Source organism: Nicotiana sylvestris, chromosome 7, assembly GCF_000393655.2.
Source record: "Nicotiana sylvestris chromosome 7, ASM39365v2, whole genome shotgun sequence".
NCBI lineage: Eukaryota > Viridiplantae > Streptophyta > Magnoliopsida > Solanales > Solanaceae > Nicotiana > Nicotiana sylvestris.
The window spans coordinates 34,466,821-34,485,969 of record NC_091063.1 but is presented as its reverse complement, the minus strand read 5'-3'; the positions used below and the strand labels follow the sequence as shown (position 1 = coordinate 34,485,969).

General features: G+C 36.5%; 1 protein-coding gene across 1 annotated transcript; it reads left to right on the top strand.

The window, feature by feature from the left end:
* The first annotated feature begins 17,617 nt into the window (after nucleotides 1-17,617).
* On the top strand, nucleotides 17,618-19,149 carry LOC104242894 (transcription factor MYB41-like). Its single transcript, XM_009798007.2, has 3 exons — nucleotides 17,618-17,862; nucleotides 17,979-18,108; nucleotides 18,227-19,149. The coding sequence occupies exons 1-3, from the start codon at nucleotides 17,730-17,732 to the stop codon at nucleotides 18,969-18,971; spliced, it is 1,008 nt and encodes a 335-aa protein (XP_009796309.1). The 5' UTR covers nucleotides 17,618-17,729; the 3' UTR covers nucleotides 18,972-19,149.

The following is a 19,149-nucleotide window of genomic DNA, read 5'->3' as shown; positions in this document are numbered from 1 at the left end:
GGTGCGCCCGTGTTGTTTGTGAAGAAGAAGGATGGATCAATGCAAATGTGCATAGATTATCAGCAGTTGAACAAAGTCACTATCAAGAACAAGTACCCATTGCCAAGGATTGATGACTTATTTGATCAGCTTCAGGGTGCCAAGGTGTTTTCAAAGATCGATTTGAGGTCTTGATAACATTAGCTGAGGATTCAGGCATCCGATATCCCTAAGATAGCTTTTCGAACTTGGGTATGGCATTATGACTTTCTAGTGATGTCATTTGGGTTGATAAATGCCCCGGCAGTATTTACGGATTTGATGAACCGGGTGTTCAAGCCCTATTTTGATTCCTTTGTGATTGTGTTTATTGATGATATCTTGATCTATTCCCGTATTGAGAGGAGCATGAGCAACATTTTCGGATCGTTCTTCAGACTTTGAGAGACGGTCAGTTATATGTTAAGTTTTCAAGATGCGAGTTTTGGTTGAGCTCAGACGCTTTCTTGGGGCATGTTGTGTCGGCAGAGGGTATTTAGGTGGATCCTAAGAAGATTGAGGCAGTTAAGAATTGGCCAGACTCACTTCAACTATAGAGTTCCTGAGTTTCTTGGGATTGGAAGGTTACTACCGTCAGTTTCTTGGGATGGGCAGCCTTGCGTTCATTCCAGTTGGTGAGAGACCGCTTGCATTAGATGTTCATGCCTTGGCCAATCAGTTCGTGAGGTTGGATGTTTCTGAGCCCAGTCGAGTTTTAGCTTGCACCATTGGCTGGTCTTTATGATGACCCTTGGCTGGTGTTTTTGAGCACACCAGGTAACGACAGTATGATGACCCTCATTTGCTTGTCCTTAGGGACACAGTGTGGCACGGAGATGCCAAGCTGGTTACGATTGGAGATGATGGGGTTTTGAGGATGCATGGTCGTGTTTGTATACCTAATGTGGATGGACTTCATGAGTTGATTCTAGAGGAGGCTCATAGTTCCCAGTATTCTATTCATCCCGGCGCCGCCAAGATGTATCAAGACTTGCAGCAGCATTATTGGTGGAAGAGGATGAAGAAGGATATAGTTGCATATGTAGCTCGGTGTCTAACTTGTCAGCAAGTAAAGTACGAGCATCAGAGACTTGGTGGTTTGCTTCGCAAGATAGAGATTCCTTAGCGGAAGTGGGAGCGTATCACTATGGATTTCATTGTTGAACTCCCATGGACTCAGAGGAAGTTTGATGCGGTTTGGTTCATTGTGGACAGGCTAACCAAGTCAGCGCATTTCATTCTTGTGGCAGTTTCATATTCTTCAGAGCGTTTGGCTGAGATTTACATCCGCGAGATCATTCGTCTTCACGGTGTGCCTGTATCTATCATTTCTGATCGAGGTACACAGTTCTCCTCGCATTTCTAGAGGGCAGTACAGCGTAAGTTGGGCACGCAGGTTGAGTTTAGCACATCATTTCATCCTCAGACAGACAGACAGTCTGGGCGCACTATTTAGATATTGGAGGATATGCTTCACGCTTGTGTTATTGACTTCGGAGGCTCTTGGGATAAGTTCTTGCCACTTGCGGAGTTTTCTTACAACAACAGTTATCAGTCGAGCATCCAAATGGCTCCCTATGAAGCAGTATATGGTAGACAGTGTCGATTGCCAGTTGAATGGTTTGAGCCGGAAGAGGCTCGGTTATTGGGTACAACAGATTTGGTACAGGATGCTTTGGATAAGGTCAAAATCATTCAAGATAGAATTCGCACAGCTTAGTCCAGGAAGAAGAGTTATGCCGACCATAAGTTCCGTGATGTTGCGTTCATGGTCGGAGAGAGAGCGTTGCTCTGTGTGTCATCCATGAAGGGTGTAATAAGGTTTGGAAAGAAGGGCAAGTTGAGCCCTAGATACATCGGACCTTTTGAGATTTTTCAGAGAGTGGGCGAGGTAGCTTACAGGCTCGCATTGCCACCTAGTCTGTCCAGTTGGATAAGGATTTGACCTAAGAGGAGGAGCCGGTGGCTATTCTAGCTCGGCAGTTTCTTCAGTTGAGATCGAAGAGTTATCCTTTAGTTCGAGTGCAGTGGAGGGGTCATCCTGTCGAGGCAGCTACTTGGGAGTCTGAATTGAACATGTGGAGTAGATATCCCCACCTTTTCACCAGCCCAGGTACTTTTCTATGACCGTTAAAGGACGAACGGTTGTTTTATAGGTGGAGAATGTGATGACCCTATAGGTCATCTTATGTTTTCAAACCAAATTCTGTGTTTTGAGGCCTTAAAAACCTCATTTTAGTCCTCCTCGATTTGCATGCACAGTCTGACGTGTTTTCGAAAATCTTTTATGTTAAAAATTGATAAAGATAAGAATTTTTGCTGAAAAACTTCATTTGAGTTCACTTCGATCAACATTTTGCACAAACAAACCCGGATTCGTATTTTGACAGTCTCGGTGGGTCCGTATCATGATTTGGGACTTGGGCGTATGCCCAGAATAAAATTCGGAAGTTCCTAGTCCAAGATATCAGAAGGTATAGATCCAATACCATATTTATGACTTTTTTGTGAAATTTGGTGAGAACTGAGTTGATTTGACGTGATTCAGACGTCCGGTTGTAAATATAGAAGTTTCAAAGTTTTCTTGAAAATTTCATTTGATTTGGCGGTCAATTTGTAGTTCTAGGTGTTATTTTGGTGATTTGATCGCCCGAGCAAGTTCCTATGATGTTTTTAGACTTGTGTGCACTTTTGGTTTGGAGCTCCGAGGGATCGGGTGAGTTTCGGATATGCCAGAGAGTGAAATTGGACTTAGAACATTTGCTGGTGTCTGCAATTTCTGGGAACTGGCCTCTGATCTCATATTTGCGAGATCAGAGTTTGCATTTGCGAACTTGTCAGTCTCACATTTGCGAGATACTCATCGCAAATGCGAAGAGTAGTTGGGACACCTTATGTTCGCATTTGCGATGGGGACTGGGAGGGCGCATTCTTGGCATTTGCAATCACTGGATCGCATTTGCGATCAACCAGTTTGCATTTGCAAACTTTTCTTCGCAATTGCAAGGAAAAGCATAAATGTGGGAGTCTTCGCAAATGAGATGGATTTCTCGCATTTGAGGGCTTCGCATTTGCGAAGCCCAAGTTGAAAATGCAACATCTGCAGCTGGGTAAATATGACTTAGACGGGATTTTTGGTTCTTTCTTTAAAATTTCAAAACCTAAAACCTTAGAGGCAATTTTTCAAAGACTCCTTCTTCCCCAAATCATTGGTAAGTTATTCTAACATATTTCCTTTCAATCTTTCACTACATTTCACAAGTTTTCAACCTAAAATCTAGAGTTTTCATGGTGGAATTTGGCGCTTTTGGGTAGAAATTAGGGATTTGATAAATTGGGGATTCGGACCTCAAATTGAGGTCGGATTCCACAATAAATCACATAACCGAGCTCGGGTGTGAATGAGTAATTGGGTTTTGATCCGAATTTCGGTTTGGACCAAGCGGGCCTGGGTGTTGACTTTTCAATAATGACCTAAATTGAATTCTTTACAATTGTGAGTAGTTCCTAAGGCTTAATTTGAGTCGTTTGGTTGGTAAATTGCTAGATTTTATTGGTTCAGAGGCTTGTTTGAAGGTCAAAGCGGTGGTTGAGCCTTGAGTTTGGTCTTTAGAGCGAGGTAAGTGTCATGGTTAACCTTAACTAGAGGGATTAGGACTTATTTGCCTATTTGCTACGTGTTTAGATATTGGGTGCAACGTATAGGTAAGGTGACGAGTACCTATGCGTTGTTGTCGGGTAAAGCATGTGGGTGGGACTTGGTTTCTTATAATTATTTCTTTCCTTTGTTCATGTTATAAATATTTAGACTAGTATCTTTTGGTGATAATTGAGTATTGATTTCAAAGTTGAGGTTGGTATTGTGGAACCAAATGTTGAAGTAAGACTTGTTCTTATTATTTCTATCTCGTTGTTGTCTTTTGTTCGTTGCTTTATGGTAAGGGAGAGTGTTAATGCATGAAGGGTGATGCCATGCCATGTTATCAGAGAGTAAAAGCACGAAGGGTGATGCAGTACCATATTGTGAGAGTGAAAAGCATGAAGGGTGATGTCGTGCCATGTTATGAGAGCTAATGCACGAAGGTTTATGTCGTGTCGTTCTATTGATTATACGGTGAGGTTGAGAGTAAAAGCACAAAGGGTGATGTCGTGCCTTTTCTTTTACTGAGTTACTTGTTCTTATTGGTTCAAGGTATATTGGTTGATCAAGTTCTCATTACTGGTGTGATTCTCTATCTTGTAATCCACTCAGCATGTCCCCCTCCCGATATTTCCTGTCTATCTTTTACCTGCCGTTTTTTTGTACATATATTGTTAAATTGCACAGGTTTATTATGTAGGTGTCTTGTCATAGCCCTGTCACTACTTCGTCGAGGTTAGGCTCGACACTACCAGTACATGGGGTTGGTTGTACTAATACTACATTGCACGTTTATGCAGATTTTGGTACTGGCCCGAGCTGATCGTGAGGTTAGCCACTGGATTGATTGACCAGAGACCCAAGGTAGATCTGCTGGCATCCGCAGACCCTGTAGCCTCTCCCTAGTCTTAGTGTTTTATTATTTCTTCCCTTCAGAATAGTGTATTTCCTTTCAGACTCTGTTTGTAGTGAATCATAGTGGCTCATGAATTGTGACTCAGATCCGGGTGGTAGTAAATATTGAAGTTTTTATAATATTCCGCAAACTCTATTTAGCTTCTGTCTAGCTTAATTAAGTTTGTTATTAAAAATTTACTGAATTTGATTTGTGAATTTTCTAATGTTGGCTTACCTAGCAAGTGAAATGTTAGGCGTCATTACGGTCCCAAAGGTGGGAATCGGGGTCGCGACACTTAGCCGTCTGGGAAGATCGTCCCGGGTCTATTCAACATACCTCGGATAGCCTGGTTCTGGTGTCACTAATCAGAATGGTTTAAGGAATCCGGAAAATTATCATCTTTGTACTAACTAAACCCGAGATATTCAAAATTTTGCATTAAACACACCCAACGACTAGGATAGCACAAGCGTAATGTATAAGATATTTGGCCAGCAGCTAAGTGACAAGCTGATAGTTAAATACAGTTAAGCTTAAGTGTAATATTAACTAGAGTTAGTTAGTTAGGAGTTAGTGAAATTCAGTTAGTGTTAGAGTTAGTTAGTTTGTTAAATACTGTAGCATATTGTACAGAACTCAGTTAGTTCTCTTCTTCTCTGATTCTTCTTTTATTTTCTCCTTCTAGATTCTTCCTTCACATTAGCTTTGATCACCATTTCCATGGATGTAACATGGTTTTAGAGTGATCGGTGTGGATCTAAGTAAGTTTGCGAACGAGTCTCTTCATCTAGGTTGCTTCAATTCTGCACTTTGAGGTGCCAAATTGTCTCAGAGCACTTCTCAATCGAAGGTAGGATTTGTAAATTGTGTTCTGTGAAGCCAATTCCTAGTCAACAATGGCGGTTGAAGACGATTAAATCATTAATACTACTCCTACTCACACTGCCACAACCTCAGTGGATGGAAATTTCATGACTAGTATCTCCTTCCCTACCATTGATCATAAGCACACTCTGTATCTACAGCCAACCGATACCCCAGGTAGTTCTCTGATGTCTCTTCAACTTATTGCATTTGATAACTATGCTTTGTGGAGTCGCACAATGAGAATTGGCTTGATAGGTAAGAGTAAATTAGGATTTATCGATGGTAGGTTTTCTAAGTCTAAGTTTGAGTCTGAACTCCATGATCTGTGGGAGAAAGTGAATGTTATTGTTTTGCCATGGGTAATAAATGTTGTGAGGCCGGGTTTGCTAAGTAGTGTTCTATATGCATCTAGTGCTCATAAAGTTTGGGAAGACATAAAAGAGAGATTTGATAAAGCAAATGGTTCCAAAATTCTTTACCTACATAGGAAGGTTCATAGTTTGACTCAAGGAGTTAGGATTGTAATTGACTATTTCTCCAAACTAAGAGAGCTTTGGGATGAGTTTGATGCTCTTATGTCATGTTCTGAGTCAACACAGTATGCTCAACACTTCAAATATTAGAGGCTCCTTCAGTTTCTTACTGGCTTAAATGAGTCATATTCTCAGTCAAGGAACCAAATCATGATTATGACTCATTTGCATAGTATAAATAAGGCCTATTCCATGTTAGTTGATTAGGAAATCCAAAGAAACCTTGCAAATATGACACAAGTAGCTCAAGCTTCCGAAGCCTTGGAGAATGTAGCTATGTATAGCAGCAAGAACATAAATAATACTGGAAACTACAAACCAAAGAGGAGTTAAGTTCAGTGTGAGTATTTCCACTACAAAGGACATACAAAGAAAAATTGTTATAAGCTAGTTGGATATCCCTCGGATTTCAAATCCAGAAATAAGGGAATTAATACTGGAATGTATTGAAATCAAGTGTGTGGTGCAGAGGTGAACTGTACAGATAGATATATTATGGGGAATAATGTAGCTTCAAGTGTGACTTAACAAGGCAGATTAGGAAATCACTCTAATTCAGGTGTTCCACAACAAGCAAATCAAACTACTTTCTTCCAGCAAATGCCACATCTTGCTCATGTCTTTACTCCTGAACAGTATCAGCAGATTGTTCAACTGTTGTCCTAAGGAAGCATAGAAGGATAAGACTCATCAAGCAAATCAGTTGTTGTAGGTATTTTGATCAAAGTGAATGCTTTTATGTCTCATTGTGTTAATGACAAGTGGATTGTTGACGCTGGGGCATCAAATCATATGACTTCAAGCCTAGACATGCTGCACACTCACATGTCACTTCCAAACATAGAAAAAAACAAAGCACACTTACCTACTAGAAGTGTTGTATCAGTATCTCACACAAGGAAATACTTCTGTATTAAGTAATCAGGAAATCTCTAATGTTCTCTACATTCCTGACTTTAAGTTCAATCTACTAGTTTCAAAACTCACTAAGGAACTAAAATGTATGGTTGATTTCTTCCCTAACTACTGTGTTTTTCATAACCTTTTCAGTGGTCAGGTGAATGGGATTGGTAGAGAGGAGCATGGATTGTACATACTGCATGGGAGTACTTCTATATCAGCCTTATCTCAAGCAACAAATAAGTGTGTCAATGCAGCAAATGATGTTTCCACTTCTACTTCTTCTTTTCCAGTACTTCTTCCAGGTCTAGTGTGCCTGTTTCTAGCATTTATAGTTTATTACATAAGAGATTAGGATATGCTCCTATAGACATAATAAAGAAGATAGAGACACTGAGTAAGCTGACAACAGGTAACTCTAATCAGCCCTGCATTCTATGTCCTGTTGCTAAATAAACCAAGATGCCTTTTCAGCTGAGTAATACTACAACAAAGTCTGCTTTTAAACTAGTCCACTGTGATATTTGGGGACCATATAGACTACCTACACATGATGGTAAAAGGTACTTTGTCCCCATAGTTGATGATTATAGCAGATTTACTTGAATTTTCCTCTTATATTCTAAGTCAGAAGCAATTGTAGCCCTAAGATATTTTCTTACTCATTAATGTGTTCTCTACTACTGTTAAAATTCAAAGGACTGATAATAGAAGTGATGTTTTTAGTACTGAGTTCAAGAAGTTATTGTCTAGTCTAGGTATTATCCATTAGGGTACACGTGTTTACACACCCCAGCAGAATAAGGTGGTAGAAAAAAAATAAAACTATTTAGGAAATGGCTAGATTTCTCAGTTTCAAAAAGTTGTGCCTTTAAGATTCTGGGAAGAATGTGTTACTACAGGAGTGTATTTACTTAATAAATTGCCTTCTAAGGTAATTGGGTACAAATCACCTTTTGAGAAGCTGTATTTTTATCCACCTTATTTATTTCTTCTCAAAGTATTTGGTGTTATGAAACAACTCCTAAAGTTTTGGACAAGTTTTCACCTAGAGCAGTGCCTGGTATGCTTTTAGATTACTCATCTACTCAAAAGGGGTATATACTATATAACTTGCACTCCAACACCTTTATGGTCAATAGAAATGTTGTGTTCCATAAAACTGTGTTTCCTTTCAAGCATGTTAGAGATTCAAGAACTCTGGCTTTCCCTGTCTTTGATTTATTATCTCCTAAGTTGAATGTTGCAACTCCTATCGCTTCTTCAACACCTATAGTAGAAGACTCAACTGAGCCTACTGCAGATCAGATATCATCAAAGTTCTCTGCAGAAATTCCTTCCTTTACTACAGACACAACTACCTCTGAACCTATCATTCCTATTGTGAGTACCTATTAGGATGATGCTTATGCTGAAACATATGCAATTCAATCACATCCTGCTGAGCCTCTTGAAGAATGCAGGAGATCCTTCATATCATGCAAGCCACCTGTATGGCTGCAAGATTATGTCATCATCTCCAAAGGATCAAAATGTACTTATCCCATCTCCTCCTATGTAGACTACTCTCACATCTCTCCAACTTTCAGACAAGCTAGAACAACCTACCCAGCTCTCTCAGAACCAACTACTTTTAAAGAGGCTGCTACTGATCCTAGATAGGTGAAAGCTATGTAGTTGGAGATTGATGCACTGGAGGATAATCATACCTGGAGCATTGTAGATCTTCCACCTGGAAAGACACCTATTGGCTATAGGTGAGTTTACAAAATTAGGCATAAAGCATCTGAGGAGGTAGAAAGGTTCAAAGCTCGATTAGTTGCTAAGGGGTACAGTCAAAAGCAAGGTTTGGACTATGGTGAAACCTTTTCTCCTGTGTCTAAGATAGTTACTGTCAGATCTATCATTGCATTGGTTGCCTCTAAATAGTGGTTGGTCTTTCAGATGGATTTCATAATGTTTTCCTTAATGGAGATCTCATTGAAGAGGTCGATATGCATATACCTGAGGGGTTTGCTAGACAGAGGAGACTCACAAGAAGGTCTGCAAACTCCATATGTCCCTTTATGGACTTAAACATGCCCCAAGGCAATGAAATATAAAGTTGACTGAAGCTTTACTTCATGTGGGATTTCAGCAAAATTATTATGATTATTCCTTGTTCACAAAAAAGGCTCGGGGTGACATAGTAATCATATTGGTGTATGTAGATGATATTTTGATCACTGGGAATAACCAATAGTTGTTGTATGACACTAGGACAGATCTCAAGAAAAGGTTCAAGATGAAGGATCTAGGAGTTAAACATTTTCCTAGGCATTGAGTTTGCAAGGTCTAAACAAGATATTCTCATGTGTCAGAGGAAGTATGCTCAAGAGTTAATATCTGAGTCGGGTTTAAGTGGTGCAAAGCCAGCTAGAACATCATTATAGCTGAATTAGAAGTTAGCATCCACAGAATATGACAAGTACTTCAATACCAGTAGTGCTCACTTGGATGAAGCTCTAAAGAATCCTAGTGTTTACCAAAGATTGATAGGAAGACTGATGTATCTTACTATGACCAGACCAGACATTGCTTTTGTGGTTCAGGTCCTTAGTTAGTTCATACATTGTCCTAAGAATTCTCACATGGAGGCAGCACTGAGAGTGGTAAGGTATATAAAGGAGGCACCAGGTTTGGGACTATTGATGCTTGTAGAGTCATCAAATAAGCTGATTGCTTACTGTGATTCAGATTGGGGGACATGCATCCAGACAAGGAGATCAGTTACAGGGTACTTACTAAAGTTTGGCAATACATTGATGATATCCTGGAAGTCTAAGAACAAAGTTTTGTCTCTAGAAGTTCAGCAGAAGCAGAGTTTAGAAGTATGGTATCGTGTGCAGCAGAGGTTACATGGTTAACAGGTCTGCTCAGTGAACTAGGTATCGAGATTGAGCTGCCTATAACTCTAATATGTGATAGCAAAGCAGCAATCCAAATAGCTGCCAATCTGATATTTCATAAGAGAACAAAACATATTGACATAGATTGTCATTTTGTGAGGGAAAAGCTAAGTCAAGGACTGCTGAAAACTGAGTATGTGAATACAGAAGGTCAACTAGCAGACTTACTCACAAAAGGTCTGGGAAAAGCTCAACATGAATACTTGTTGAACAAAATGAGATTCAAGAACTTATTTGAATCATCAGCTTGAGGGGGAATGTTAGCTAGCAGCTAAGTGACAAGGTGATAGCTAACTACAGTTAAGCTTAAATGTAATATTAACTAGAGTTAGCTAGTTAGGTGTTAGTGAAAGTCGGTTAGTGTTAAAGTTAGTTCGTTTGTTAAATTCTGTAGCAGATTGTACAGAACTCGATTCTTTGGAAATGAAGTGAGCTGATTCTCTTCTTCTCTCATTCTTCTTTCATTTTCTCCTTCTAGATTCTTTCTTCACATTAGCTTTGATCACCATTTCCATGGCTGTTAACAAAGATATGTTTGTAATGCTTGTAATAGGCCGGAGGAAATCACAGAATGGTTACAATTTGCTTAATCTATAAATATCCCGTTTTTCCATTGTTGTAATACATTCTGATTCACATACACGATTACTATACATAAATTCTAGCAAGTTTTATGATTACTTTTACTATTCTTTAGCCATCAATCAACCCAGGACACTGAATAAGAATCTCTCTCTCCCAAGCTTAATTAATTTTGTTCAATGTTTTAAAAGGCGGGGCGTGAGGCGAGGCGTTTTACCTCTGACGAGGCAAGGCGTAAGCCCTAAGACATGGGGCGTAAGCCCCACGGATCTTTAAATTTTACTAATTTTGAAGAATTTTAAGATAGTATAAAATAAAAAATAATTATAAAAATTTACATTAAATTCACAAAATTATAACAAATAATTAATTTAATATATTTATAAATTATAATTCAACTATGAATAATTTGAAAAGTATGACATATGTCATAATATGCAAAATAGTTGCAACGTCGTTACAACTCAAACATCAAAAGTAATGTATTCGATACGAAATCTTATGTGTTTCTCTTAAGGAGTAATGAATCTTGAAAGAATTTCGATATTATAATTTGATATTTTTCTTAAAATTCTCCTTTTATTTAATATGCTTTCTATTTGAAAGAGAATTTATATAAAAACATAATTCACAATTTAAATATGATTCTCAAGCATCATTTATTTTTATGATTCAAGTAAAGTGATACATAATTTACCACACAATACCATTATAACTAATTATTTGTAAATATTTACCAGCTAATACTGAGTTATTAAATTAATAAGTATTGTATCTCGTAAACGTGAAAAAAAAATATTTATAAAAATAATTATAAAAAATTATGGACTATTATATAGTAAAGACATAACAAAAGTTAATAAATAACCTTTTAAATGAAAGATATATTTAAAATTAACTATCACAGTAGTCTTAGTGAATAACGTGCAATAATTTTTATTTTCATTATGACATAAAATACTCTCAACTTAATGATTTATGATTAAGAAAAAAGTAATTTTGAATAATCAATGATTTATTAAGAAAATTTGAGGATTTACAAGGTTAGTTACATAGAATTGCATAAAGTTCTATTAGGCGAGCCTAGTACGCTGGGCGTTGGACGTGTTCGGGGCGTAAGCCCTGATGGCCGAGGCGTAAGTCTTACGGAACTAAGCCCCACACATAAGCTCAGGGACGTTTTACGAGTGCTCCGCCCCGGGGCGAGTCCCAGTTCTGCCTTTTAAAACAGAGATTTTGTTAACTTGTTTAGTTTATCAACTTCATTCCGTTATTTTGCTTATAATCATGTCAGCAAAGGTTCAATTACCTTGGTTTAATGAGATTATTTATAGGTTAATTTCATAAATTTAATTGCTTAGTCTAATAATTTGATTTAGATTTTCGGTTAACGTAGCTCCACACCAGGACATCCTTCTGGGTTGACCTCTCCAGTACTACATATGTAACTTGTGTATTCTGAAATTGGAAACTTTTGTACAGTGGTGGTATACAGTTTATATACACTGAACAGACAAATTATAAGTTAAGTTGCTCCTTCTTTAATGACCAAAACTTTATTGCTTTATTTCACAAAGAGCTCAAGGTACAAGTCATTTACAGCTAAGCTACAGAGTCGTTAAAACCGAAGCTACAATGAATGTAATTACAAAATTCATGATATCTCCGACACTCTTTGTCCCTTCGCTAGTTGTCTTTCTTTTTTATCTTTGTTTTAGTGTCCTATTGTTGATTAATCCTTTCCCACTTCCCCTGTAAAAGAATAATTAACAGAAGATTTGTCCCCACAAGAACATGAGTTTCTTTATTTGATTCAATTACAAAAGGAATTGCTGGTCCCAGTCTCAGAGTCCCCCCCCCCACCCCACCCCCCACCCCCCATCAAAAAAAAAAAAAAAATAGAAGGCCACGGATTGCTACAGAAACATCTGGATATGTTGACCGAATGACATACATGCTCTTTTCCTGTGATGTCACTTTGCAACTATACACGAGTCTGCATGAAGCTTAACCACGTACAAGAAATTTCAACAGCTTATGAGCTCAACAAATTACTAATCTTCTCCCATTTTTAATCTTAAAATACATCACGAGCCACCTTTTTGTAAAATAATTTTATCCTAAACAAGAAATATATATTTGATTTGTGTGTCATAACGAGTTGCATGGATATAAAACATATGGCAATTAAACAAATATGCATAATCACACTAATTTAAAAAGCGTCCACATGCTCTTGATTTCGTATCAGTTTCACACTCTATATTGAACAATATGAACTCGTCCAAATTAAATAATTGGTGTTGGAGATAATGAAGAAAAAAAGAAGCATTATATAATTCAAAGTTTGTTGAGGGCCATTGAACACCTCTCAACAATAAATAACGACATTCACATAACAATAAATTGTAAACAAATTGTTATTTTCCGTTTGTGGACGGGGGAGGGGGTGGGAAGAGGGGGGTGAAGAGGTCAACTCTACTGACGTGGTAGCTATTTAGGGCAAGTTCCTCACAAGCAAACCCTAAATTTGTGACAAGTCATTACTGGAGAAGATATATTTTTTGTGTTAAGTAAATCCAAGATTTTTTGCCATGATGACTAATTAAGCTATTTTTTCTAATGGTGACGAATTACAAGATGATTTTTACTCTTAAACAAAGATTAGCGAACATGCGACGGCTTAGCTAGAACAAAATACGGAGTTTTTCTTTGAAACTTTTGACTTTTTTAATATCTAATAGTCAAACTAATAGAGACAGGTGGCAAGTTTAAATCGAGATAATCTCCATTAATAAGGATTTCATTAATATTTTTTAAGCAGTTGATGAGATTGAGTTGTCTCATGGACACCAAACAGGGAACAGAAGAGAAGATTATCATCTAATTAGAATATTAATTTTCCACTAATACGTACTTGTACAGTTGTACTAGTTCTCCTTTCTGCCTTCCTACGCTTTTTGGCTAAACGCATACGTAAGATTACGAAAATTACAGCTAAATTTTGTACTAGTAAAAGAGATAAAATTACGTAGTTTTTCTTCTAGAACAAATTTAATTATTAGTACAATAAATGAAGTGGAAAAAGAGGTAGACAAGGCAATTAAGCAAGCCTAAAATGTTCTCTGACGTTGGATTTGCTAAAATGCTTGTATTAGTAGGAGAAGGAAATATTTGACGAATTTGTTTCGTTAGCTAAAAGTTTGATGAATCGAATACCAGAAACTCAGCGACTTTGAATTATAGGCTGCTTTAGGGGCTTTAGAGTAAGCACAAAGCTTTACCTGCTGGACTGCTACAGTGGAAAAAAGACCAAATTTTCTGATGCTATTGTATAGTATTAATTATTAGAGGGGTATCTTTCAGCCGAAATAAATGCTACACAAGACAAGCTAACACTTTTCAGCCGAAATAACTTCGACCTTTTCACTTATTTGTTTCGACGAAGTAACTCGAAGTAAGCCTTAGAGCACTAGTAATATTGTTTTTGTATGATTTATAAGTCACGGGTAATAGCGGTAGAAGCAGTTAATAACACTTGCATTAGGGTACATTATCCACATCACATACCTTAGGATGTGACTCATCCTCGAACCTTGTGTGAATGCGTGATGCTTTATGCATCGGGCTACCATTTTTTGAGGAAGCAACTTGAAATTGATCAGCAATTATTACATTTTAACTTCTTGTTCTTTTTCTATTCTTCTTTCCTCAGTATAATTTGCAAATCTCCACGAGAAAGGTCAAATTTAAAATGGCTGATCGATAAATTTTTTTCCAAAATTATAAACGATTAATTAAGTTTGTATATGTCTTGTTCTCTGTACAATATGTCATTATGTTTTCCAACAGTCTTCTAATTAGTGTAAGAGAGTCAGAATCAATTTTGAACCGATTTCATTTCACTGGTTTCTTTATATTTGTCTATCATATACGGATTTTTTCCTAGTATTATTATTGTTGTTCTTCTTTCTTCTTTTGAATTTTCAAACACAACAAGCGCTTATGATAGTTTGTACATTAAAGGCGTATGAATTTTTTATACTATCCGATCATTGACTTTTTAAAACAAGTATCTTTTTTTAAAAAGTCGAATGTATATATTAAAAATAAAAATGGAAGAATATTAATTAACAAATTTGCACTTCTTAAAATTTGAATTACTGTGAATATGCCAAAGCATTTTACGTAGTACATGGTCGATGTTGTTTAACAAGTGAGATTTCAAAGTAGAAGTTGGCGTGTAAAGCATTGTCAATAACTAAAAATGTCCACGCTGGGGCCATCTGTAATCAGTGGTTGTGATTTGTGAGGCTGCTGCTTTTATCTGATTAATATAATCAGCATTTTGGTACAGTGAGGGGTCAAAGACCATATGAGGATTCTTAATCTTGACTTGCTATATCATTTAGCGTCAATTAAAATTGACACTTGTCCCTAAGCTACGTGTATGGTCTTGGATTGGGCTGACCTCATGACAAGGTCCTCAAACTAGACATCTTTAACTTAGCGTCTTTTACATTAACACGCGTTTTTTAAAATAAAAAAGTAAAAATAAACATTTCATCATAAAGTTCTTTTTCTGATTAAAAATGACCTTGGGGAAAAAATGGTTCTTGTGAAAATCGTGCCTCTTGTATTACATTTTCTAGATCTGTACCGTCCTTTACACTATTATAGTTGACCTTTATGCTTGCAAAATACTTGTTCAATCCTTCTACTCTGGAAACTTGTGAGCTGAGATTTCTCCATTTTGGACATCTAATTGCAAAATGAAATATTAAGAAGAAGAAAAAAATCAAATATAGCTTTCTTACTGATGATTAGTAAGAATATTTTTTTAAAAAAAATGTTAATTCAACATAATCATTATTAGACGTTTCAATTAATGAATTATGTGACAATTTCTTTACAAAGTTCTCTAAGTATACATATTACAAACATATAGAAGGGAGATATTAATTTATTAGTTAATTTAAAGGACATCCTACATTGTATATTCGGCCTAATATACATTATTTACTGCGCGAGGGTCTATCAGAAATAGTTTCTCTACCTACACAAGGTAGGGTTAAGGTCTGCATACATATTATTCTCCTCATACTTGACTTGTGAGATTCACTGAGTTTATTGTGGTGTTGTTGTTGTTGTTGCCGGCGTAATGTACATTATTTTGTTGGAATGTTGATGGTAGGCTGTAATCTCGTGTTTTAGTCACTTATCGCACTCTAATTTACTGCACTTTAATTGTGTTTGAGCTTTAATCGCTAGTGTTTTTCACTTATTGTGTGTTTTATGCCTTGTAGGAGTGATTTCGAGTTATGTAGATATTGTGGAACTAATTCGAGCTATTTAGAGCTTTAAAGTTTGAGTAAAAGCCCAAGGGATTAAGTCGGGATCGTGTTCGGGGGTCGAGGATCAATTCTGGACGTCAAAATTCAAGGAAGAAGCAACTGCTGAAGAAATGCACTAGTGCGAGGCACTGTGCGACACATTAGTTCAAATGTTTGTCAGAAATTTCCAAAGTTTATACATTGAGTTTTTTGATGTCTGACAGGAAAAAGAATTAGTGCGACGCACTGGGCGACGCAACGCATGGAAAGCACTAAGTTGCAACTTTTCCTATTTCGGCTAGAAAAGGGAGATTTTCGTCTAGGCACGACCTTACTTGGTATAAATACATGAGAAAATGTTATTTTCAGGACTTTTGGCATACTTAAGACCTAAGGAGAACACACCACGCTTAGAGGAGGCTTCTAACTAGTTTTTCCTCTCTTCTCTTCTCTTTTCTTAAGTTTCATAGTTTATTAGTTCTAGAGTTGTTGGATGTTACATGAACGTTGTAGTTTGAAGCTTGAATTTTTCTTATTATTTTATCATATTGGTTTATTTATTCAATCTTGCGCTTAGTTATTTGATTGTTTGATCACCAATTAAATACTTTCTACGAATTTTGAACTCGGGAAAGGGAATTTTAGATTGCATATAAGATGGAGTAGAGCGAGATCTTGAACTCGAGCATCGAGAACGGATTTGCGGTTAGGATAGGGATATATCTAACCGCCTTGCTTGGTTATTATATAGGGAATTATTAATGTGTTCTTGTTAATCCTAATTCCATAGGAATATAAGTTTTAGGTTAGCTTGAATAGGCGAGTAGTACTTCGGGAGAAGGCTACGAGTAATATTAACCCTGTCAATCAATAAACTAGATAAATTAATTAGACAATTTAAGTAGAAAACTAAATGGGATTGTTAGCTAACACATAGCTCTAGAATATTATCTCTCATTGAATCTGTGTCTAATAAATTCGTCAACTTGTTTCTTTAATCTCTTAGTTTGTTACTCTAGATTAATTTTAGTTAAATATTCACACTTTAGGATTCGCTTGAATAGATTAATTGTTTGGTTTAATTTAGTTGATAGTTAATCACAAGTCCCTGTGGGTACGATATCTGGACTTACAATCCTATATTACTTGTCGATCACGAATACTTACGTGTGTGTTTGGTAGCAACAACTGTATATCTGTTTTTTATCATTCATATATATATATATATATATATATATATATATATATATATATATATATATATATATACTGGCTTCCTCAGAGGATTCATGTCAAAGAATACAATGACTCTAGTATATTTTATTTCTTTTAATTAATTATCAAAACTTTGTCACCAAGATTAAGCCTCTAAAAAGTGACACGAAGAGGACTAACTGGACTCGAGCAGATACGCTGATGTTAGCCTACGTAATTTATGAAATTTTATGTGGACTATGCATATCTAAGAATTTGAATTCAAAAGAAATATTTTTGTTACGAAGAAGCAAAAACACTGAAACAAATGAAACCTTGACAATCTTTAATTGGTAGGAGAAATCTAACTACCATACCGACTACTAATTCTCGTCTTGAAGACTTTGATGTAAAGGTCAAAACCACTAATTGGTTGCCACCTGTCCCAACTCACGCATCCCAAATTTTCACATTTTCTTTTTCCAGATAAAGCTCAAATTTTACGGTTGACGAAAAAATATACCAATATTATTTTATTTCTCCAAGTAACTTTTGTACATTTCACACTCAAATGACAGCGGACCAAGAGATTGAGGCATTGACATAAAACGAGGCCGGCGCCAAATACTATTGACTTCAATCTATTTTCTTAGCTATAAATAGGAGACATAATCCTATTAAGGTCCTACAAGTTTACTTTTAATCTTAAAAGTTCTTCTTTACTAGAAAACTTGAGTTTCTTTATTCGAACACTTCCAAAATCCAACCTTCTAAACTAATCAACTTCATACCAACTGGAGAAAGAAAAAAAAAACAATGGGAAGATCACCATGTTGTGATAAAAATGGACTAAAGAAAGGTCCATGGACAACAGAAGAAGATCATAAACTTATCCAATATATTCAAATTCATGGTCCTGGAAACTGGCGAACCCTCCCTAAGAATGCTGGTATATATTTTATTTCATCCCAAATTTTCTTCAAGTTATAAAATTTAGTGTTTTCCCATATATTTTACGAATATGGTGCGGTATGTTATAATATTATTTCATTAACAATTTTGCAGGACTTCAAAGGTGTGGAAAGAGTTGTCGTCTTCGTTGGACGAATTATTTGAGGCCTGATATTAAGAGAGGACGATTCTCATTTGAAGAAGAAGAAACTATTATCCAACTTCACAGCGTTCTTGGCAACAAGTAAGAAGCAAGAGACTATTACCATCATTCTTTTCTTTTTTATGATTTTTAGTCATTGCTTTTTTTTTTTACTGCAATATACTTAATATTTATATGTTTGTTTTACGTTTATGCTTAGGTGGTCAGCTATAGCAGCTCGTTTGCCAGGAAGAACAGACAATGAAATCAAGAATTATTGGAATACTCACATAAGAAAAAGGCTTTTAAGGAGTGGTATTGATCCAGTGACTCATAGTCCTCGTCTTGATTTATTAGACTTATCATCCCTTGTAAATTCAACTCAGTTTAACCTTTCGAGTTTACTTGGGCTACAAGCACTTATAAATCCTGAAATCTTCAGAATTGCAACTACTCTTTTGGCATCACAAAATGAAAGCCCTGAATTGTTACTACAGAAACTTCAAGAAAATCAATTGTTGAACACTCAACTTCAAAATCCTGAAGGGTCTGAATTATTGCTACAAAAACTTCAAGAAAATCAATTATTGAATGCCCCAACGCAAAATCAGCTTCAAAATTTCCAACTTAATAATCAATTCCAAAATCAGATTCCAGAAATACCAACTTTCAGTACCCCATCAAATGTTACTTGTCCATCTTCACAGCCCATGCAATTAGGACACGTGGAATCCTATTTGATGAATGACCAAATGCTACCTCCGCAACATTATGGTTATTGTGCTTCTGATGCTTCTGATAATTCCACTTTCCAATCACTGAACAACAGCAGCAATCAGAATATCAGCTTAGATTCAGTGTTGTCAACGCCTTTGTCTAGCATAGAAGATGAGAAAGAGAGCTACTGCAGTAATTTAATGAAATTCGAAATCCCAGCGAGTTTAAATTTTGATGATTTTATGTAAATATTGCACTTTCACTTTTTCGTGTATGTTGTTTTTTTCTTTTCTCTAGGGACATTTGGATGGAACGGTTGTTACATTTTTTTAGTTGTTGGTCCATTCAAATTCTATTGTAATTTGTACTGTTAGGTGGATCTTGTTTTACAGTTTTATTTATACATACCAGTTGTTTGTTGTCTTA

What these genes read in the sequence shown, in the direction of transcription:
- LOC104242894 (XM_009798007.2), top strand. Translation starts at nt 17,730, where the DNA reads ATGGGAAGATCACCATGTTGTGATAAAAATGGACTAAAGAAAGGTCCA. An exon ending in AACCCTCCCTAAGAATGCTG is followed by an intron (nt 17,863 to 17,978) that starts GTATATATTTTA and finishes ACAATTTTGCAG; the next exon opens with GACTTCAAAGGTGTGGAAAG. An exon ending in CACAGCGTTCTTGGCAACAA is followed by an intron (nt 18,109 to 18,226) that starts GTAAGAAGCAAG and finishes GTTTATGCTTAG; the next exon opens with GTGGTCAGCTATAGCAGCTC.